The following is a 23,027-nucleotide window of genomic DNA, read 5'->3' as shown; positions in this document are numbered from 1 at the left end:
ATTATACTACGTGGCACCTAGTGGGTTCTCTTTTAACTGAAAGTCAACCTTGTAAATAGTGTTCAGAAGTCACCCAGCTCGTAAAGCTTCTGCCAGATGATGCCAGACGACAAACCCGCGTTCAGCTTCGGCTACCTATCTGACCAACACTGTGCTTCACCTGTGGCTGGCACCTCCCCTACCTCTTCCCTTATCACCTAGATGAGAGAATGCAAGCCCAGAGGGGAAATAACGTCCAACCTCTTCCCAAAACAAGGTCCAAGGAGGAAAGAAAAAAATCTCCCCAGTTGCAAAAGAAGTGTATACACTATCGGCAACTTTCCTCACTCGGGCACCCCATTTTCACTGGCTTCATTAGCATGGTTCAGGCCCTGACTACCTATTTTCCTGGCTGTTGTTTGAACATTCTGTTTTTGCAACTGGGCAACATTATGAATCTGTAGTAGCCACTGCCCAACACTCTAAAAGCCGGTCGTTTCTAGCCAAGACTTTAAGAACCAGACTGTCATGAGGGAAGATGGACTCCAATAACTACCCGGGTCTTGGATCCTTCTGGGACTTTTCCCATTCAATGCGTCCCCTCCAAACCAGGCACAGCGCTGAGATTTGCATGTAAACGAGAGTCCTGAGAAGTCAAAAGTGAAGTGAAAAACGAGCAACTAGTCTGACTCTATGTTGTCCCATTTCAGCAAATTGCTCAACTTTCCGTTCTGTCTTGGCTGGGTAGATTTCTGTTGATTGAAGGTGAAATGGCATAGCTTTTGCCCAAATAACTTTTGCAATGCATAGAGGCCAGTTACGAAGCAAGCCACCCTGAAATCAATACACTAACTGCCTGTTTGCTGCAAGAATTTACTTCTTCAACAAGAGATACATCATCTTTGGCTCTAAAAAAAATCAACATCTTCCCTTCGTGATGTTCTCTAAACCTACACTACATGGATGACAGCTAAGGATCAACTATTGTTTACATACGAGACTTTTTCCTATTCTGCTTTATAATTAAGAAATGTAAATGTGTTGGGGTGGCTGGATAGCTCAGTCGGTTATGCATCCAATTCTTGATTTCGGCCCAGGTCATGATTTCACAGTTCATGGGATCGAGCCCCATGTCGGGCTCTATGCTGACAGTGTGGAGCCTGCTTAGGATTTTCTCTCTTCCTCTCTCCTGCCCCTCACCTGTTCATGCTGCTCTCTCTCTCCCAAAATTAATGAAAGAAAGAAAAAGAAAGAAAGAAAGAAAGAAAGAAAGAAAGAAAGAAAGAAAGAAAGAAAGAAAGAAAGAAAGAAAGAAAAAGAAACATGTGTCTGAGGGGAAAATCTACTAGAGTGCTGAAAAGTTTCCATGATGTTAGAAATAAACAAGAACACAAAAAGTTCTTTCCTTCCTAATGGAGGAAAACACACACTGTATTTTGAAATTTCTTGTGGAAAAGCTATATTGCCATTAATGAGAGACCCACTAAGTGTCACATTCCAAATTCTATTCGTTCAAACAATGAAGCACCTCAAAGTGAGAATTATGACTTCTGTAGTAATTTCTCCTTAAAGTCAATGCTTCCACATATCATCTCGGGCAGAAAACGTTCTTATAAAGGGTCTGATACAGAAAATGAGCAATCCTGGAATACACACAACTTGTTAAGTTTGTCTCTCTTCATAAGAGCTATTTACACACCCTAATGAGTTTAAGCGTGTGCTTCATTTAAATCACATAAATGACTCCAGATCTGTGTGAGTGAATTACCGCATCTTGCCATAGGCACTGCTCACTGACTCAGCTGCTACATCAAGTTGCTTTCTCTCCTTTTTTAAAAATGTGTTTTTAATGTTTATTCATTTTGAGAGAGAGACAGAGACAGAGACAGCGTGTGAGTGGGGGAGGGGCACAGAGAGAGAGACACAGAATCCGAAGCGGGCTCCAGGCTCCGAACTGTCCACACAGAGCCCGATGTGGGGCTCAAACTCACGAAACGTGAGATCATGACCTGAGCTGAAGTCAGGTGCTCAACCAACGGAGTCACCCAGGCGCCTCTCTCTCCTCCTTTTTACTTCAAGTATTTATAGGTCTGGCAAACTTGCAGAAGTTTATGACATAACTGCAAAAAGCCACAGTTCTAGTTTCTAAAGTAGATGTTTTCAAGGTGCATAAATGTATTGCCCTGTATCTTATGAAATGGGCAACTACAATACACAGATGAGACTTAACTCTAGGAAAAACTGCTTCACAACAAGAAAAAAGCAGGAAAGAACAACACTGGAGCAGAATATACCAAAATTGGAAGGGGCACTGGGTGTAATAGAAGTGTAACAAAAAACTTGAGAATATTTTATGTTAGCCTTTTGACTCACAAATAAGACTCAAAGTGAGAGGAGACATCAAAAACAGAAAAGCAGGGGCGCCTCGGTGGCGCAGTCGGTTAAGCGTCCAACTTCAGCCAGGTCACGATCTCGCAGTCCGTGTGTTCGAGCCCCGCGTCGGGCTCTGGGCTGATGGCTCAGAGCCTGGAGCCTGTTTCTGATTCTGTGTCTCCCTCTCTCTCTCTGCCCCTCCCCCGTTCATGCTCCATCTCTCTCTGTCCCAAAAATAAATAAACGTTGAAAAAAAAAAAAAATTAAAAAAAAAAAAAAAAACAGAAAAGCAATGGTGTGTTAAAGGAGGAAGAGGGAGAGTTTTGGAGACATTTGGTACCGGTGTCAGGAGGCAGTGTTTGTCCCCGCACCTAAATGTTGACCATCCTGGTGATCATCGGCAAACGGCAGAATTTGAGTCCTTCACCTTCAAAGGTGGATAATTATTCCCACCCTGTGGGGTTGTTAGGAAGCTTGGAGAGATGGATGTTAAGGCATTGGGTAAACTGTAAAGTGCTGTACAAATGCAAGGTGTTATTATGATTATTATGACATCAGTGTTTTGGCATCTAAATTATAGGGACAGCATACTTATTATTTAAATGTTTAAATACATATCTTGCATGCATTTATATTTGCTTTTAATTTCATAGATGTTTCCAGCTGGAAGGCTCCATCAAACAATCTAGTTTAGTTATTTTATGGAAGATGACACCGGGAAGGTAGGTTCTAACCTGTGTTCTCTTCCTATCATAACTAACAACAGATTACAGGGAAAAACACGTGAAGCCATGTCCTCAGAAAAACTCCTTTAGCGATACAACTTTTGAAGGAATGATACATGCATATTCATATTTGTATTAAAAATCATCGTAAACACCGAATGGCTTTGACGTCCTAACTTTTAAAAATTACACAGTATACTTTTCCAGCCGTTTGTCAGGGTTTTTCGTTTATAATCACACGTCAAAGTCTTTCTTTGTGAAGACTTATCCATAACAGCTTGCAAAAAAGAAAGAGAGGAAGGAAGCAGGAAAGGAAGGGAGGGAGGACAGATTAAGGCAATACATTATTCTCACTCATAAATATGCTCCATGCATACAATCTATTAAAGTACCAGGAAATGGAGGCAGAGTTAAAGAAATCAAGAAGTGCTGTAAGGATAAGGTTTCTGATTCTCCATTCACTTTGCAGCAAATCAAAGCCAAGAAAAAGTTCTGAAATTCATCATAGTCAAAAGACCCTTAAAATCAGTATCTTAAAAACCAAACAGGTGGAGTGATAATTCTTCAACAACCACCTTTTATTTTTCTGGCATTCATCTGGATGCAATCAAAAGTCGATGAAATTCGGGGGGGTTCTGGGTTTTTTTTTCTTTTCCTGGAAAAGTTACGATAATTTAATTTCTAATGCTATATTAAAATCTACTTTTTAAAAAGGACCTTGCAAGTGAATACTAGAACACACCTAAAATAGTTTGTCTAATTTATCTTGCTCAAAACAATGTATCCATCTGCTATGGCTTGCAATATATAAGAATGAATCAGGAGACGCTGTAAATGCAGAGAAGCCATGGTGATGAAATTCCCCTGCAGTTGTCAGGTATTGAATGTTTCCTGGTAAAGAAGCAAAACCAGGTTTTGATGTTACAAAAAAATCCTGAAACCCTTTCTGAAATCTCATTCACGACGGTAAGAATTTTTCCAGGCGCACACGCCCGCCCTTGAGGATTAGCACAGATTCAATAAATGATTGGTTTTTATTCCAGACTCTAAAATAGCAATAAATTTATGACTATGGGCAAAGAAACTAAAACATGCACAGTTTTTCACATAAAAATGTCAGTGTGTCATATCGGAGAGACTGATGATAGGCACTGCATTGATTTTCTACGAAACCTGGGGTGAAAGGACTTTCAAACAGTTCTAATGGAATCACATGTTAAGAAAACACAACCACTAAGGGAGTCATGACATCACCCAGCACGTGAAGGCCTCCATGAGCAGAGCGGTACACCTTCAGGTATCACCTGTCTGGGTTTCTTTTTTATTATTATCTTAAAATTTTTTTAATGTTTTATTTATTTTTGAGAGAGACAGGGTGTGAGAGGGGGAGGGGCAGAGAGAGAAGGAGACACCAACTCCTAAGCAGGCTCCGGGCTCTGAGTGCTCAGCACAGAGCCCCACGTGAGGCTCGAACCCACGAACCTCGAGGTCATGACCTGAGCCAAAGTTGGACCCTTAACCGATTAAGCCACCCAGGCACCCGTGTATTTCTGGTTTTAAAATAAAATCCTTCAAAAATGCTCTTAAAACAACTGTGCAGCAAAACGGTCTAGAACCACTTGGATATTTCCTCTTGCATAAAGAGAGGCCTGAGTACCCAAGGTAGCACCAACAGCCACATGTTACCCTTTGTTTCCACATGATCTCTGCAAATAAACAGGTCAATTTGTGCAATTATCAACAATGAATCAGGACACAGATGTCTTCAAACTTACAAGTGGCAGGAGCTCAATTAATCTGAGAGACGTTTTCTGATTCAGTGTGATTCAATGGGTATTTACTAAACGTCTAGAATTACCCAGACTTTTGTTTCCTTTCTCCCTTTGCTCTCTGTGGTAGGAGTCAAATCAAGAATGTAAAGTAATCATTTTTCTTATTCATAACAAGTTTTAGGGGCCAAGTCATGCTACTGGGAAGAATGTTAAAACTATCAACTATAATCCAGATTCTAGTTCAATTCTTCACATCCGGCCATAAGTTTTTAAAAAACTGCCATTTTCATTTTTAAATGTAAAATGTGCTACCTCTCAGGCACTTTACTTTTGACATTGTAAGTTTCCTCATGGTCGTTTAGAAACATAAAGCAGGAAATTCTAAAACTTTAGCCGGAGCTCTAATAAGACACTCACATTTAGAAAATGACCAGTGATGGGCTTGCTGATGGATCGCCAAGTGCACAAACTGTCCGTCTGCTTTTCCCTTTGCCTGGAGACGGGCAAAATCTCATCGTTGAGATCCAGCTAAATGTTCTCTTTCTGAGAAACCTCCCCCCTCACAGAAATAGAATGAACCCCATTTTGGGGGCTCACACTGAAATCCCAAATCACACTTCTTATGAGATGTTGCATTACAATAGGTTCTCCTTGTTCAGCCCTTCCAAATGTGAGTGCTTCAAAGACAAGCCGTTATCCTATTCCCTTTAAACTTCCAGAACCCAGCATGAGGTCTGCGTGTAGTGTCTGTGGTTCTGGAACTGACATGTGTCAGTGTCTCTCGGAGGGTTCATGTTCTAGTATCCTGTTCAGAGGTCCAGGTAAAGGATCCAAGAATGTGCGTTTCTATCAGCTTTTTCAAAGTTTCTTGGGTAACACACTCTGGGAGCCACTGCAATAGACTTTTCGAGAATTCATGGGAAAAAAAAAATCAACTTTGAGATGATTTACTAATGAAATATAACACTGTTCCTGGATCTTGAGGAAGCTCAGGCAGTGAGTCTGAGAACAAAGACAAAACTTCTTCTCTGCCAGAAGTGAAACACACTACTTAATGCACTCATCGGGATCACCTAGGAAATTTTTAAAAACACGTATGCTGGCACTCCTTCCCCCGGAAGTCTAGGGTGCTATGAGGCACACTCTTTTTCATCCTCCTCCTGTGATTCTAAGGTACATTCAAGGTTCAAAAGCTACTGCTTAAAAAAAAAAGGAAAAAAGTCACCTCTAGTCTTTTCAGTTCAGTCCCTAACACACACACCAAGTAGTCTGATGCTGCCTTAGATAGAACTGGGGGATACCCATCTAAGGATATGCAGCATCACACAAATAGGAATCCCAATGTACTTATACGCATGATATATTACTTATCAGTTGCTGATAACTGCAACTAATTGGGCTGGTAACCACAGCAGCCTAATGAAGAAAAAAGCTGGTAATCCAGAAGAACCCAGCCTGACTCAAAACAGATGGAGACAGTGAGCCTGAGACAGGCTGGAGGCGGGTTGTGTTATGGCCAAAGACAATGCCTGCAATTGAAACATCTAATAAAACACAATTCAAGGCCACGCTGCTCTCCTGGGCTCCAGACCTGTATACTCTACTGCCCCCTGGATTTTTCCATCTGAGCCCTTCACATCCCCCTGGCTGACTCTACTCCCCGCACCCCCACCCCCACCCCCACCCCCACCCCGGGAGCATTCACAACCTGTGAATGGCTACAGTGTTTACCCTGCCTTCCAAGTGAGAACTGCTGTGTGTCACCTGGGATTCCATGTTCCTTGCACTGGTTATACATTAACTGCCTCCAGGTCAGCCTGAGTCATTTTTTCTGCATCCTCGCTACTCCCTCTTCTGTATCTCTCCTGGCCCACAGGAATCACCTATCTCCCCATTTTTCACTGCAACCTGCTCCCCATGCTGCTGATAGAGTCCTCGTTCTTAAACCTCAAAGCCATCATGTGGGTTCTCAGCTGAGAACTCCCCAGTGAGCCCCCTTCACAGGGGAAGACGGCAAAGCCCTTATGAACTGGAGCCTCCCCATCTCCCCCTTCTCTTCCCAGTGCACTAAATAACCAGTGCTCCTCAGACCTTTGCTACTACTGGCACTACTCTTGGGATGTCTTCCGACTGTATTCTCCAGGGAAATACCTAAAGCTCTCTGCAGCCTCAGATGAGTACACCTTTCCGTTGGGGGATATTCCCCTCTGCAGGTAGAATTAAAAGCAAAGACTAACACCAGAAGAATTTATCATCTTGTACAGAATCCTACCATTGCTTCTTTGATGCTGTTCTACACTTGTCACCTATAGATTCCTCTTTCCCGAACTGACTTCCAGAGACTTAAGGGCAAGTGCCAACTCTGATTCATTCCTAAATCTCAAAATGTGGATAGAAGAGTGTGAACTGCTCACTGTGGCTCAAACACAAAGGGGATGGGGGGAGGAAATAAAGCAAATAAGAGCCTAAGTTGTAATAGGTAGCAATACTCGTCCTTATACTCAGAGGACAAACAATAGTGGTGAACTTAGGTAATTATTTCTACTAAATCAGGGCCAGGTGTGCTGGCCCACCAGCATGGGCTAGAACTTGGAGCGAAGAGGGAAATTCAATCCCCCTGTGTTAGCTTTCACATACTACTTTCCGAAGCAAGCTGCTGAAATTTGGTAGGAGTAAAATTTATTTTAAGCGTATGCAATTCACAGATGCTTAGTCAACAGGGCCAGTCAGGCATTTGATATTATACTTCAGGGCCTTCAGAGATTAAAATGTCAAATCCAGCACTTAGCTTCTAACAGGGCTAAGTAAACAAGCCACCACTGCTCACTGGCCCTAGATATCCCTCCTGCTCCCAGCTGGCTCAGGGAACTTTCTAGACAACTGAATTCAGTGTGTCTATCTAAATGTGTAGGAAGGAGGCTGTACCTAACGACTCTGAAAAAGTGAAAATTTCAGTCAAACCGGTTATTTGACGTAAGACTGGATCCTTGCCCAAATTCAAACTAACCTGCTCATGGCCATGAGCTGGATGGCAGACTCAGATGTTGTGCAAAGAGCAACTGTGGGAATTGTCTTAGAAAAGACAACCTTTTAGGAGGAAAATGAAAAGGAAGGAATGAGAAGTGCTGATGTTGAATAGGAATGGCCCACAAGAACAAGATTGATACTCTATTCCATGTGTGTTGATGGTGGGAGAATAAACCGGTAATAACTGAGGCCAAAAATGTCTTTTGTGACAATTTCAAATGTCCAAAAGTGACAGAAGGTAACAAAATGAAAGTAGTTCAGTACAGATCAGAGGAGCAGACTCTAGTTTTGAAACTGTGTACATGGAAACGATGCATGGGTGAACCATATTCTAGAATTTGGAGCTTTTCTCAAAACATACCTCTATTACTAAAAACCTAACTTTAAATAAGCCCGTTTCAACTGTACTAAGTCCAAATCAAAACACACACATAAACACACAACTTTCACAGCAAGCTACATGGCAAGGGCCAAATGATTTCCCAGGTGCGTCCTTCAACAAGCCGCACGTCCCCAACATTCTGATCCCATCCTAATCTCGGGACCTGGGGCACCAGGGTAGGGCTATCTTCTCTTAACATCCATAATCACCAACTTAATATTAGAGTTGGCTCGGACCTCCTGTCAGTAAAGTTTCAGACTAGCTGCTGGCCCTGGAACTTAGATCAAAGGGAAAAAAGAAAAAAAAAAGTACTTTCTTTTTAAACAGGGCGGAATCCTTCATCTTTTACTGACACTACCTCTAAAAACATTTCAAAACATGTTAGTGCTGTCACGCGGACCAAGTCTAATTATGTAGCACAGTGGATTCTGGCCATCGGTTTCTTCAAACTTGAGAATGAATTTTTGAAAAATTACAGACTATGAAACTAAATAGATACAGCCAGAAATAATGGTCAAAAACCTACCGGAGCTCAACCAGTTACTGCTAGACAGAGCTACCCACGGCTGTGAATGTATGATAGACACACAGACCCCTGGTCTCCTTTTCGGATTTGAAAAGCAATTTCCAAATACAGATCTTTCTTGACTTATAATGGAGTTATGTCACCATAAATTAGAAACATTAGTTGAAATGCTTTTATCATACCTAACATCGTAGCTTAGCCTAACCCACCTTAAACGTGCTTAGGACACTTACATTAGCCTACGGGTGGGTAAAGTCCTGGAACACAAAGCCCCTGTTTTATATGAAGTGTTGAATGTCTCACGTATCACGGGACAGGACTGTACCACATATCACTAGCCCGGGAAAAAAAAAAAAAAAACAACCAAGTTTAAAATTCCAAGTCCCGTTTCTACTTCACGTGCATCGATTTCACACCCTCATAAAAAACAAAAACAAAAACAAAAACAAAAAAAACTGTGAGTCGAGCCATCGAAAATCGGGGACCATCTGTACTTAATTAGGGACTTAAAGAATCACACTGTGGAAGCAACAGTAGAAACTATTAAAATCACCCCTGCCCCTTTTAGCCCATAATGTCTGGTACACTCTATACACTCAATAACCACTTCTTGAATTCAGAAATGAGGACTCAGGAGCCTGGAGCTGGTCGGTGACATGTCCACCTTGACTCAGAGCTGCAAGGAGAAGGCAGGTGTCCTGGCTTCAGGCCAGGACTGAACTGAACTTCCTCACATCTGAACTCCTTAGAGAAAGGCGGGGAGTGGATCCTCACTTGGGATACAATTCAAAATACCACCCAGCGTCTCTTCCAGAGCGACACCTCTACCGTTCCATCCCCCAAGCGATCTCCAACATCACCACTGCTCTGGTGCCTGAGCTGCCTCCACAACAGGCAAGCAGAGCGACTACTGAGTACATGAGCAAGAGTCTAGACCACCGCACAGGCCGATGTTTGTTCCAAGTTTCACACAGAGTCCAATCCTAAAACGTGCCCGTTCCTGTGTTTTTCCTCCCTGCTCCCAGCATCTGACATGAAACGTTCACACACACCTGACCTGACTCTCCCAGGTTTCACACAAGGCAGTGCAGCTCAGTTAGGTGGTTGGGGGAGGGCAAGAGGGTGAGAAGGCCCGAGTTCGAATCCTGGTTCATTTCTACTAAATGTGGTAGTCGCTTTATTTCTCTGTACCTCAGTTTTCCCTTTTATAAACAGAATACCCGCCACATATGCTTAATGTAAGGAATAAAAGGACACTTAAAACAGTGTTTGACAGTAGCAGGTGCAGTGAGAACAGAAGATAACCGTCTTAGACCGAACAAGTCTCTCTAAAATGAGCAAATTTTCCTGCACAGCACTGACTGAATTTGATACAGGTCTTTAACACCTTTTGTAAAAATGTTTCATTTTATATTTTTAATGATTTTCCCTTTGAAATGGGTGTTTTAATGTTACTTTAACAGAATGACATTTGTCCGCCTACTCTCACAATTTTATTCAGGAGCATTCTGTTTTAAGTGGATACGGGACAGTCAAATGAAGTGGTATTTATATTTTTCTCAGAAACAAATCTCCAAGCGCTAATAGCAGTGTTCAAAGGGGTAACAAACAGCAAAGCGCTGTGAACATTTCAAGTAAAAAAAAAAAAAAGTGATGCTTTGGAGGCCTTCCAAGAGTCCATTTAAAATTTAAAAAAGGAGGGGTCTCCTGTGACAGAGAGGGAGAGATACCACCTGCCTAAGAGGACCCAATTGCCAGCTGATTCAGGAGCAGGACCACAGCCCCCAGGGCTCATAGCAAAGTTGGAGAGGGAGCCCTTCAGACTCTTTAGAGGACAGAAAGCTTGCCACCAGCTCGCTCAGTGAAAAGACTAATCCCTGATTACTGAAATCACCGCCCCCACCTCCTTTTTCCTATATTCTGCAAGACTGTTAAAACTCCAGACATTCAAAAAGAGTTCCTTACATTGGCAGGTAATCTTTCCATACACTTTACCAGCTTCTCCTCTATGCCAGTGATTTCCAAACCTGGCCACCCCACAGAATCACCAGAGGTGCTTTTCTAACTCCTGAACACTCAGATTTCATCCCAGATCAATGAAATCAGAACGTCTGCGGGTGGGAGCCAGACATCAGTTTTTGTTTTGTTTTGTTTGGTTAAAATCCCAGGTGATTTTAACGTGCAACAAAGTTTGGGGAACCACTGGTCTATGCCTTACCGCTCCCCTAGCAAACTCACTCAGCTCCAGCCCCAACTCCCTATGCCAATGACATCAACAGCAAGTACAGACCTGACTCTTGGAACCCGGGTTGCTTGATTTTGAAATTGTGTAATTAAACCTTCTGAGGCATGTTTCTCATGTCAAGTGGGTTTATGGTCGGTAGTCACGAAGCCAGACTCGCTCATGTTTGGTCTGGACATTTGGCACACATGAACCACGGACATCAATTCCACCACCACCCCCCTCCCGCTTTTTTAAATTATGTTTAATATTTTGGTTGGCCCAATGTCAAATTCTTCAAAAAGCTAAAGGAAACATCCCAAAGAGAAAATCTCGGGATTTTGATTAGGAAAGTTTGCTGTGAGCCTTATTTTGAAAAACCGTGGGGACCTGACCAGGATGGGTCCCGCCCCTAGGAAGTTCCGGCAGCAGGACCCAGCTGTCCCGTGGCTGCTGGCCCCACCTCTGGGTCCGGCTCCACAGCAAAGCCTGCAACCAAAGGGCTGCAGGTGGGGACAAATCTCAGGAGTTCCCGTGAAGCGACGAGTTCACAAAAGCCCATGGACCCGAGGGGCGTGGATGCCTGGGAGGGAGCCCTGGGCTGTCGCGGAGCCTGACCGATAGGAGGACCCACAGCACGGCGAGCGTCGGGGGTCTGCGCCCACGGGGTGGGTCCGACCCCACCCCCTTTTTGCCTAAGAGGAAACGAAGCCCCCGGTTCCCTGTAGCCACGGGTTGAGGCAGACACGAGACGCTCGGGCGTCTCACTCAGGTCAGGGCTGCAGCACCACACCTAGGAAAAGGGCTTTCAGGGTCCTGCGACGTGGGCCTGGCAACGCTGGCAGGGCCAGGGCCGGCGGGGTGGCTTAAGTGCGAGACGCGGGTGTAGGCAAGATGTGAGGTGGGTCTGCTCGGGAAACCGCCCGTCCTAGGAGGTCCGAGAGGGGTGCGATGGAGTCCCGGGGGCTGTTCCCTAGCTTCCCTAACACCCCCACCCCGGGCGCGCGCCCCCCGGCCCGCCCCCCCCCCCCCGGAGGACAGCGCGGGGCGCACGTGCGGGAACGCGAGCCGGCACCGCGGGAACCAGAGCCGCCCCGCGCCAAGTGTGTGCGCTCGGACGCGGAGCCCGCGCGGGAGGCCAAGGAAGTGAGGACAGAAAGTTGCGAGCGCTCCGGGCCGCCGAGCTCCGGCCCGCGGCTCCCACACCCCGCCCGCAGCCCCGCTGCCCCGCGCAGGAAGCCTCGGGTCCCAGGCCGCCTCTGCCTCGCCCAGCCCAGAAACGAAACGTCCAGTTCCTCCCACGGTACCGGCCAGCAGCGCAGCTGATCCTCAAGGAAACAGGAAAGGAGGGGCGGGCGGCGCGGGACGCCGAGCGGGTGCGGCGGGTGCGGGCCGGGCCGGCTGCGGCTCGGGGCCGGCGGGACTCGCCCTTACCTTTCTTCTCCTCCAGCGCCGGACTCGCCTGGAAGTGCGCAGCCAGCAGCAGCAGGAGCGCGGCTCCCGCGGTCCCGGAGGGTCGCATCGCTGCCCCCCTGCTCCGGCTCCGGGTCTCCGCAGTGAGTCGCGAGCGAGTCGGACGGCAGTGCGTGGCGAGGCGAGACTCGGGTGGACGCGGAGGTGGCCTGTCGTCCGGTCTGCGAGGCGGTGGCCGCCGGGGCTCGCTCGGGACCAGCTCGGCACCCGCTCGGACTCGGGCCGCCTTGGCCGCGGGCGTGCACACCGTGCCGGGGGCGGAGGCTGCTGCCGCGGCGCTGCGCCGGGGTCTGCCCAGACGTCTAGCTCGCGGGGGCGGGGGCCGGGGAGGCTGGGCTGGAAGGAGGAGGGACCAGGCGGAGGAGGAGGGATCGGGAGGAGCAGAGGAGGAGCAGAAAGCGCGGAGAAGGGAGGAAGAACCGGCAGTTTGGACCTCGGGCGGGCGGCGACTAGAGGTGGCGTACAGCGGTGGCCCGCGTGGGGTCCAAGCGCTCGGGGCAGGGCTGGGGTGGCGGCAGGAGGCGATGTCCGGGAGCCGAGCGGGTGCCCTCAGGACGTTCCCTGCGCTGTCCCTCAGGACCCGGAGCTCGCGGACTCGAGCAGTTACTCAGTGACCCAGCCTCCGTGGAGCCAAATTTGTACCAGGGTTCCCATTTCCGCCTTTCGTCCCTCCAACCTGCGGAGCAAACTTGTACCAGCTCCAGGGCAAACTGGCCGAGCCTTAGGCCCAAGACCCGGTAACGGCAGGAATGGAAAACCATCCCTTTATTCTGGCCCCCAACTCCTCCACAGCACCCCGGGACCCTAGTGGGGGTCAGAGGCTGGCCTGGCCACGCTGCACCCACGTGGCGGGAGTGCCAGGCTGCTGACATGGGAACTCTCAAGTCTGAGGACCTTTCACATCCCGTCGAGCAACCTAGAAATCCGCTGGAATGAGGGCACCCAACTCCTGGCTCAGAGACAGGCCTTGGAAAATATTAGTTGAATGAATGCATGAGTACCGACAGAGTCCACAGCATTTCGTATCAACCAGCCACGGGGACCTGAAAAGCAAACGTGCTTGGTAAATTACTTCGCAAACAACAGGGCTTCTAATGAAGACAACACAAACGCTAGTGGAGACACACCTCTCTGCCACAACCAGGCCTCTCAAGCAGGAGGAATGACGGGGAAATTCACTAAGGGTTTGGCCAGAAGAAATCAGATGTTCTCTGGCAGCAGAAACTTGAGCGACATTTCTTTTGCAGAGTACAGTCTCCTTCCTAGACCTGACAGATACCTGCAGGCCCCATTCTACAACTGGATTCCCTCCTCTCCACACAAGATTCACTAGTGACATTCGGGTCTGATCCAGCTCTGGCCTCCCCACTGTGTAAGTAGGAATTACTAACCTAAAGTAAGTGGAGTTAAAGCCCAGAACCTTCCTGTCGCTGGAGGAGGGGTCCAGGGCACAGGGCCCCTCACCATCCATAGAACCTATATATATTTTTCACCTGAATTTAGAGTCATTCTCGTTTGTTCCTTTGTTTTAACAAATCAGGACAGCCACTGAGCCTTCTGAACTCACTCAGCCCCTGGATGGGGAAGGCTATGAAGATTCTGCAGGCCATGTTTTAGTTCCCTCCACGTGTTCCAAACAAGGACTGAAAGCACTTTGCAAAGAAACACAACTACAGAAGCATCCCAAACTGGAGGAGAGCAAACCGGAAACACCACAGGGGAACCTGGAATGAAGCTGGAACGGCGTCTCACAGAAGATTTGCACACAGCAAAGTTCGGTGCGTTTACTTAACAAGGCCACGGATTTGACTCTAAGGCGTCTGTCAAGGAAATATGATGGGTGGCACAAATCATATTGTCCATAGGTTAAAACACTAATCAATTGAAGCTACAACTAATTTTTAAGACCGCATAGCAATTTCTTCCAGGGACTCCTCAAAAGAAGACAATGTATAAAGACTTCAGAATTCTTAGTAGCCACCTTTTTGTAATAGTACTAAGCTTTCTAGAGCTATTTTGTTCCAATGACCTTTGATATGATATGATGGCATCTCAGGAAGCAAAGCTTTATGAAAACAATTACTCGAGGAGGCAGTGGGACACTTCAGGCACACAATCTGATATTGGGTTGATCCCAAGTAATGGAGAGGACTGGGGAGGAAGGAGTAACCTTCACATCCTCCTGGGGCACCTGTCTCAAGTTTCAGTTTCTCCCCTGAATTTGTGATGGAAGGGGTGACGTTCCAGATGATTTTGTGCTCTTTGGTAGGTATGTGGAGTGTCCTGATAATGTGTTATTTGTGAAGTGAAAAACCATATGGCCAAGCTGGCAGAAATGACATCCTCTCAAGAGAATACAGCTTCGCCCAGACTGGGCCTTGCATAAAGGATTCCCAGGCACTCAGTCTCTGTGGAGAGTGCTCCCGGGGCACGTCCTGGGCCCCAGGCCACCACCACCACCACCATACGAATAGCAGAGGCAACCCCAACTCCGTGCTAAGTACTGATCAGAAATGAGCTCATCTGATTACCCATTAGTTAGGTTATACGGTGTTTGCCTTTTACAGCAAGATGACACTGGCTTGGAGAAGTTAAATAAATAATTTTCCCCAAAAGTCCCAAAGTAAGATTTGCTAGTCATGAAGCCAGCCTTGAATCCAGATCCAGGCCGTGTCCTCCATCATTCAATTACGACATTTCAAGTGGAGACATCAGGACCCTAAATTGTGTTTCAGGATATCTTGGCAAGTTTTTAGAGAAGTTACAACCAAAATTGCTGCTTGACCAAAAAATTTCTGGATAAAGCATCCGTGCATACCATCTTGGCAAGTATGTACTGAGACCCCAGTACTTCCCACATTAAATCTCATATGGTCTATCAATTTTCACGACACAGGCTGTCCGTTCTCTTGGCCAGCTACAAATCGGAAACTCTTTTCTTCCTCTTACGAGCAGTCTTCCTCTTAGAAGAGCTTCCTGAGTATTTTAAGTAAGAGCTTAATCTTTTCTAGAAGGAACGTGGTGGTGGGTCCTCTGCAACCACACACCCTGTGGAAAGGGAAGAGAAACAAATTATTGACAGAATAGAGAAAGGAGGGCCTCAAATACTTTAAGTTCCTTCTCAGGCAAAAGGTCTTTGACCACCTGTTTTCTCTGGCCTTTTAAGGCAAAGCAAGGATTGGTGACGAAAAACACCTGATTGGCAGATTTCAAAATTTTTAAACATAGTCTTTATAAACTACTAGAGCAATTGAAAAGTGGAATGAGCCACCTCTGAATGGAATGGTTTCTTATCCTTAGAAAGCTTGGTATGTATGAGCAGTGCTAAGGGAGGCTGCGAGTTAAGGACTGAACCAGGTCCCTTCGAATCCTAAAATTCCAAAAGAGCGTGTATTTCTAAAATACGTTTCCAATGTTCATCCATTCAACAGCTCTTCTGAAGATTTATTTTAAGAAGATGCAAGAATTCAGTAACAGGGTTGCCTCTGGGGAAGAATATTAGTTAGCTGGGGGTCAGGGGTTGGAAGGAGGCCTATTTTTCAACTGTCCTTTTATACCTTTGCAATTTTGTACTGTGAACAGTACCTATTTCTGTAAGGTGAGGGTCAGTGACCTCAGTAGGCCTGCTGCTGAGGGGGTGGGGGGGGGGGGTAGTTCCTGGTTACAGACATTCTTCCTTTCCTCAGCCATTTATTCTCTCCCTTTGAGTCAAGTTATTTGCATTTGACTCTGAGTTGAGAGCCATCTCTGGCAGAGAGTAGGGAAGAAGCTGCTGCTTTTTTGGGGATAATATGGCTAGCACAAAACTGCTGAGGCATTCATTTGTCATTAGTATTCTTATTAGCATTATATGTCATTAGTATTCTTCATTATCTCTAGGGTTGAGGGTTACGTAATGCTTGAAAAGCAGGATCACATTTCTGAATGCTAGTTTCTAGCATTGTTGAGATGTTTGTTAATTACTTTGCAAAGGATCTTGTAGGAAGCTTCTGGACACAGCACAATGTTTTGCCCATGTTAACGGTTCCAAAGTGAGATTAAATAATTTTGTCCAAGGTATTACTGCTTCTCTCAGGGATAGTTATAAGTGAAAGCATTAGCCTCAGGGTTATAGCTAGTGGCCTGAAGACCAAGTTCAGGATGTGGCTTGTGTGACCCATTCAATAGTTATTTTAATCGAATTAACAGCAACATTTAAAAATCAGGACATTTCATATTTAAAATATGGATTTTGTGTTTCTTTTTTTAATGTTTTTTATTTTTGAGAGAGAGAGAGTGAGTGGGGGAGGGTCAAAGAGAGAGAGAGAGAGAGAGAAACACAGAATCTGAAGTGGCTTCAGTCTCTGAGCCATCGGCACAGAGCCTGACATGGGGCTCGAACTTGGGAACCTCGAGATCATGACCTGAGCCAAAGTCCAATGTTTAATAGACTGAGCCGCCCAGGTGCCCCAGATTTTATGTTCCTCCTGAAAACCGGGAAGTGCTGGCCAACTGTGTCTTCTTTCAAGTGAGATGGCAATGTGCTGGGTCATAGCTGCCCCCTTCAGAAAGGACATCAAGTCTGTAGCTCACAATGACACCAGCTGGATTCATCAGTCCATGGATCTTCATGGCTACTGCAGGCATTCAAGTTTACAGCTGTGTCCTTCCCAGTTAAAGGATGCTAATGCCAATGATGCATTAGGTATGGTTCTCATCTCTGGTTTTCCTTATCTTCCCTTCTCTCTCCGGCTCATCCTCACTCACCTCGTGAGTATGCCTGTGCATTTGTGGATAGATTTCGGTCCGAGTCATAATACATAGCATATCAAGATAGACCTCACTTTAAATTAGCATATTTCAAACGTTAGCATATTTCTATTTTTTTTCCAAAAAACGCAAAGCTCATGCTTATACCATTATCATGATTGACGTTCTATAGGCATATATATGTATGTAATATATATGTCAATTAAAAATTATTGGAGACAAATAGAGTTCTACCGTAGGATAAAGAAAGAAGGACCTTCTCAATGGATGGTTGTATGTGCAATGACCATGTACTGTGAGCTGACCATGTGCTAATGTTGGAGAAAATCGGGGGTAGGAGGTAAGGGCTTAGAAGGCTGTGTGTACTAAATATTATTGCAAATCAGCAAGTTTTGCCCAGCTTATCTGTCTATAATAAACTGTAACACATGATAGAATATGTGCTTCATAAGGAAACAACTAAGGAGACATTTTGAGGTATTTTAGCTATTTATAAGTTAATATTATTATTTTAATTTATTTGTATTTATTATTTTCATTTATTTATATTTAATTTTTATTTTAATTAATATAATTGTGTCCTTTCTCTTGTAAGAAAGGTCATGTGGCAAAGACCTATTGTCAAGCTTAGTTTCTTCTAAACAGGAATTCAGGGCACTTCACAAAGTGAGAGAATTGTGTCACTTTATTTTTCTTCATACGGAATATAGAGGAAATGAATGAAGGATTGATCTGTACTAAAGAAGGAAAAAAAATCGCTTTTGAGGGGGTCTCCGGAAGTTAGATTCAAAGTGGAATTTTAATTTTTCTTTAAGGTTTTATTTTTTTAAGTAATCTCTACACCCAGCATGAGGCTTGAACTCACGACCCGAGATCAAGAGTCACGTGCTGTACCCACTGAGCCAGCCAGGTACCCCTCAAAGTGGCATTTCTAGATGATGGCAGGGTCTGTAGGGTCTGTAAGGAGTAGAATGTTGTAGATTAAAAATGATCAACAGAGCTGGAGAAATCCAAGTTAATTGCTTTTCTATTTCTGCAATTCAATTGAAAATTAGAAATTATTGCAGTTGTTAATCTGTAGAACTGAGCCACAAGAAAGCCTGAGTCAAGGCTCAGATTGGGCAGGGACATCAGAGAGAGGGCCCTGCCATTTTGCAGATGACAGGGTGAGCACCTTGTCCAAATGAATTGTTTCAGGGAGGGGAAGGACTAATAATATTTCAGTAGTAAAATAAAACACAAAGGAGTTCTCAGGGTTGTTAGCTATTTTATTAAAATTCACAGTTGGAAAAAATGGCATTTACTGTCTGCTCAGTGAGTCTGAAGTACCCTACTCAGAGGTCGGGTACCAGTTCCTGCTCTCATAGAAATTATAAGCAGCCTGTAAATGGTCACCTAGACGAACCAGATGTGTGTGTATGTAAGAAAAAGAACCTTTCTACCTTAATCATCAATTTCACTGATTTCTAAACACCACCAAAAAAAAAAAAAAAAAAAAAAAGGATGTTTTGCTATTCCACTTAAAATGAATTCTCAATGCTTGCATTGACATTTAGGGAAATTACTATGTCATTGGAGATTAGTGAGTTGTTCTGACAATGTGCCATTTAGTTTTGTTACCTGGTGAGCTAATTGGGCAAGTGCCTGCTGCCTTTCCTTCTTGGGCAAGTAACCTCGCCTGAGAACAATCCACGGTAGCCAATGGGGAAAAAATGTAGAGTGTGTCCCTCAGGATCTGGCTACCCCAACCCCCAAGGGAGAGTGGTACTTTCTGGTCCCCTGGAAGTCAGCTGCGTGATATGGTAATGTAGGGAAACACGTCACTTCTGGGCAGAAGCTCTCGGAAGCCGGGCACCCCTTCTGTCACAGGTGTTCCTGTGACACCTCTCCCTCTATCTTGTTGGCCGGTAATGCTCCAGAGAGTGGCTTCCTCCTCAACCTGGGCCTGGAGTGGAATTGATGGCAAAGAGTAGATCCTTCTTGGGGGGACACATAGGTCACATCTACATGATGGGCATGAAATGTACCAGGCAATGATCCCTTTATCAGGCTATCAGAATTTTCAGGTTGTTTTTTACTCCCTCATACACTAAAATAATTTATAAAAGAAGTATTCAACCCCTAATTAAATATTTGTAGATTTTATGTATACTTTATATTAAATTATTTTTGTTTGCTATACATTCATATATATGTCTCTATAATATATACATATTAATATTCTGTATATATTATATACACACAAATATATATATAAATATATAAATATATATTTATATATATATATATTTAACTTGGGAGGGACATGGAATAACCATATGATGTAAAAATTGCCATAAACTAAATGTGACTTTGAGCATGCTTTATTTTTTTCAATCTCTCCAAAGCCTTAGGTTTGTTTTTTTTTTTTTTTCCTCTGTAAATTGTCATAAATATTTGCCCCACAGGTTTGTTATGACTTGAAATAATGTAGGCACCTAGCACAGGGCAGTTGACAAAACCTACCATGTACATGTGTTCTTGGAACTATGGTTTGCATATATAACATTCTTTCATTTCCCTGGAGATTTTCTAAGCTTTCTGTATTTGCAGACAGCAGTAAACAAAGACAGTTCACTGGCTCTGTTCTGAGCCCCCTGCCGTGAAGTGCACTCCATTAGATTTATCCGTCAGTTGGTCTTTATGGTCATATGAACAATCTAAACATAGAATTAGTGTTGTTTTTCGTTTTGTTCTGTTTTTTTGATTACAAAAAAAGAAACCCCCTTCCCCATGGCATAACTTAGCAACAGTGATTTCTCCCTGAGATTTCTAATTATGAACTTTGAGGACCAGCCTTGTTCCTGGCCTTCAAAAGAACTGCTATTTGGTGCAGCAGCTGCAAGGGAAAAAGGGGCAATGAATGTCCCGAAAGGGCCGCCCCCCCCTACCCCCCCCCCCCCCCCCCCCCCCCCCGTCGGTGCTCCAGCCGCCTGCGGATGGACGCGCTAACGGGGACCACGCAGGCTCCTTCGACTGGCACTTTCGGAGCCCGGCTGGAGCCTCAGCACAAAAGCTCCCCGATTGCCTGGCTTCAAAGGTGGCTTTCAATCCCGCTTCCCTTCCTGTGGGGTGGGGGTGGGGAGCAGTCTCGGGTTCCAGACCGATATCGGGATCTCAGAGCAGCTGTGAAGGTGAAGTTAGCTGTGTTCCAGCCGGAGGGATTTTGAGGCCAAGTGCAGCGCGCGTAGTCGGAGGTTGGCGGTGCCCTGAGGGCTTCCACAAAGACTAGAGGCAGTCCCCCGGGGAAAGCCCAGGGCCTCCTGCCCCCGGGCGGGATTTTCGTGGGATTTTTGGCCCTGTAGAGCTTCACCCGAGACCTGTGGCCAGCAGGCCCCACATCCCAGCCACACCTTGGGATACTTTGTAATTCCTTCCTTTTACTACTTTTGCCCCCCCCACCCCCCGGGGAACTTTTTGTCTCTTTGTAAATCTTTCACTTTTAAATGAGAGATTGGAAGCCGGACCAGCCTGGGAGAATGGGGGTCGTAGCTTGATTTCAGCACGATGAAGAATGGGGATATCTGTTCCTCCCCCACACCCCCAACTCCTCTTCTGAGATTTGGAAGGTTTCTCAAGTTTCTTTTTGGAATTGTTAGTTCGATTTCCTGCAGTGCCTCTTGCCCGGCACCTGCAGAAGAGGGAGGGCCCAGATGTCTCCAGGGCAACTGGCTGGGGTGGTTTCTTTTTCAGCTGGCAGCATTGAGTGGACCAGGGGACACCTGGGGCCTCGGGGAACCAGAGAAAAAAGCAGTGGCTTGAGCTCCCAGCCCCACCCTAGGGGTCCTGGCCCTCCACCACGGAGGGCATATCCCACTGTGCGTAGTGCCTCAGACAAGCCCTGAGATGCCTCTCCTCCCTTACAGGGTTGTTTTGCTCTCAGTTTACCCTAGACGGAGCCAGGGTTCTCCTGGTCAGCCTGCTCTTGGCATAGGGCCCAGCCTTTCCTCCAGTGCCCCCTCCCCCCACCCTAGTCCTGGCCCTGCTCCCCTCACCCAGCTGTGCTGAGTAAGTGTGCTAGGTGGGAGACACCAGTTTCCTCCCTGGCCACCAATTTTAACTCCTCTCCCAGAAAGTGACTGAACACACCCGACCCTTTGGAGAGTCCTCAGGAAGTCTTCAGGGGAGTGCCAGGGGGTAACCTGCGCACCCCAACTCTACAGCCCCTCTAAACTGACTTATGTGACAGGCTAGAACTTCAAAGAAGAGTAGCCACATCTTCTGGAGGAGAGAAGATGACAACTGGGGAGCGGAGAAGCTCTCATGTCTCCCTGTCACCTGATCCCTATAGTTCCTGTACCACCAGCCCTTGGGTAGGTCGGCTGGCTGTGTTTCTACTGGAGTGTGACACCTTTACCTATTCCTGGAAGATCTAATGACCCCACGTTCTAGATAAAGATTAAGATAAATCCTGTGGCATCAGACAGCCTCACGGACCAATCTTCAATGGTGATGTACCCTCCCCTGAACCTAAGGCTGCCCTCTAGGGTACGGAAGACAGAAAGAGACCATCTTCTGGAAAATGCAGGGCCCCCTTCCCTGGTTCCAGGATTCTGCCTCGAATGTTACCTGACTCCAAGGCCGAGGAATTAGGGTTCTGCTATGACCAGACAATCTAGGGCAAGCTCCAGGATGCTGTGCCCTCTCCAAGGCGGTTGATACACAGAAATCACCAGTTCTTTTTCTCCAGCAGCAGCGGGATGTTCTTCCGGTCGCCTCCCGAGACAGCTCCTTGGTTTATCACCTCTTATACCGGCTGTGGGACACACAGAGCTATGGAGAACAGACCTCTGCGCATCTTGTTTGGGGTTAAGGAGAAGAGTGAGTGGAAGATGGCCTTCCGTAAGTTCCAGTTAAATGTGTAGTAAACTCCTCAGTCATCACACTTGCGCACATGCACTTGGTTGAGAGACTTCTGTGTACCGAGCACTGCTTATTCGTGCATTGCCAAATTGGGAGAACAGTGCCCAGCACATTTTCTAACCGGCAAAAGACTGCCAGTACACATAATATTATAGGATAAGGGCTGTGCAGAACAACAAAGTAAGGAAGCAGCATAAAGATCGATGAATTTAAATGAGATGGGGTGGAGGGCCTCAGTGAGAAGGGGAGCATGTGAATTCATGGAGGAGAGTCAGTGAGTCCAGCAGGGGTCTGGGAGGAGGAGGCTTTGTTTATACAGGGGACAGCAGGTGGGCCCGTGTGGCTGGAATGGAGTTCGGGGTAGGGAATGGGAGAGACAGGGGCTAAGGTCAGAGGGGCAGGGAGACCACAGGGCCTTGGTAGGGCATAGTAACGTTTTCAGCTTTTCCTAAAAAATAGAAAGGGAAAAAATTGGAAGCCTTTGAACAGAGAAGTGAGATACATGATTGACTTAGGTCTTGACTGGATCTCTTTTGTGGCTGAGTCCAGAATAGAATGAAGGCAGGGAAGAAGCTTTTGTAATAATCCAGGTGAGATGTGGGCCTGGCTTGGTGCTGTGGAGGTGATGAGATGTGGTTAGATTCTGGTTGTATGTAGATACAGGAGCTGATACAAATTATTGATGAGTTGAATCTGGGGCAGGAGGGGAAGACAGGAGCCAAGCATGACCTGAAGTTCCTGGTCAGCAAGTGGAGGATGGTGGTCTTCACTGAGATGGAAAACAGAGTGGGGGGAGGGGTTTGGAAGGGAGAAATCTAAGAATCTGGTTTTGAACTTGCTATGTGTGAGATCCTTTTAGATTTTCAAATGGAGATATTGGGTTAGGAGTTGGAGCTAC

The 23,027-nt window shown here is 45.8% G+C and overlaps 1 protein-coding gene and 1 long non-coding RNA gene across 2 annotated transcripts in view; one reads left to right on the top strand and one right to left on the bottom strand.

Annotated features, from left to right (window-relative positions):
• The window catches only part of EGFR (epidermal growth factor receptor), a 213,303-nt gene extending 200,500 nt beyond the window's left edge, over positions 1 to 12,803 (bottom strand). The window contains exon 1 of the mRNA XM_045494307.1: positions 12,440 to 12,803. Within this exon, the coding sequence (XP_045350263.1) occupies positions 12,440 to 12,527 (88 nt within the window). The 5' untranslated portion in view covers positions 12,528 to 12,803. The remainder of the gene's footprint in view (positions 1 to 12,439) is intronic.
• A 31-nt stretch (positions 12,804 to 12,834) lies between these two features.
• On the top strand, positions 12,835 to 16,533 carry LOC123606209. The gene is made up of 2 exons (XR_006716163.1): positions 12,835 to 13,850; positions 14,019 to 16,533. It is a non-coding gene; the product is annotated as an uncharacterized LOC123606209 (long non-coding RNA).
• Positions 16,534 to 23,027: the final 6,494 nt, after the last annotated feature.

The sequence above is a fragment of the Leopardus geoffroyi genome, chromosome A2 (genome assembly GCF_018350155.1).
Source record: "Leopardus geoffroyi isolate Oge1 chromosome A2, O.geoffroyi_Oge1_pat1.0, whole genome shotgun sequence".
NCBI lineage: Eukaryota > Metazoa > Chordata > Mammalia > Carnivora > Felidae > Leopardus > Leopardus geoffroyi.
Note: the sequence above shows the minus strand (reverse complement) of the source record. Positions and strands in the feature narration are given on the sequence as shown.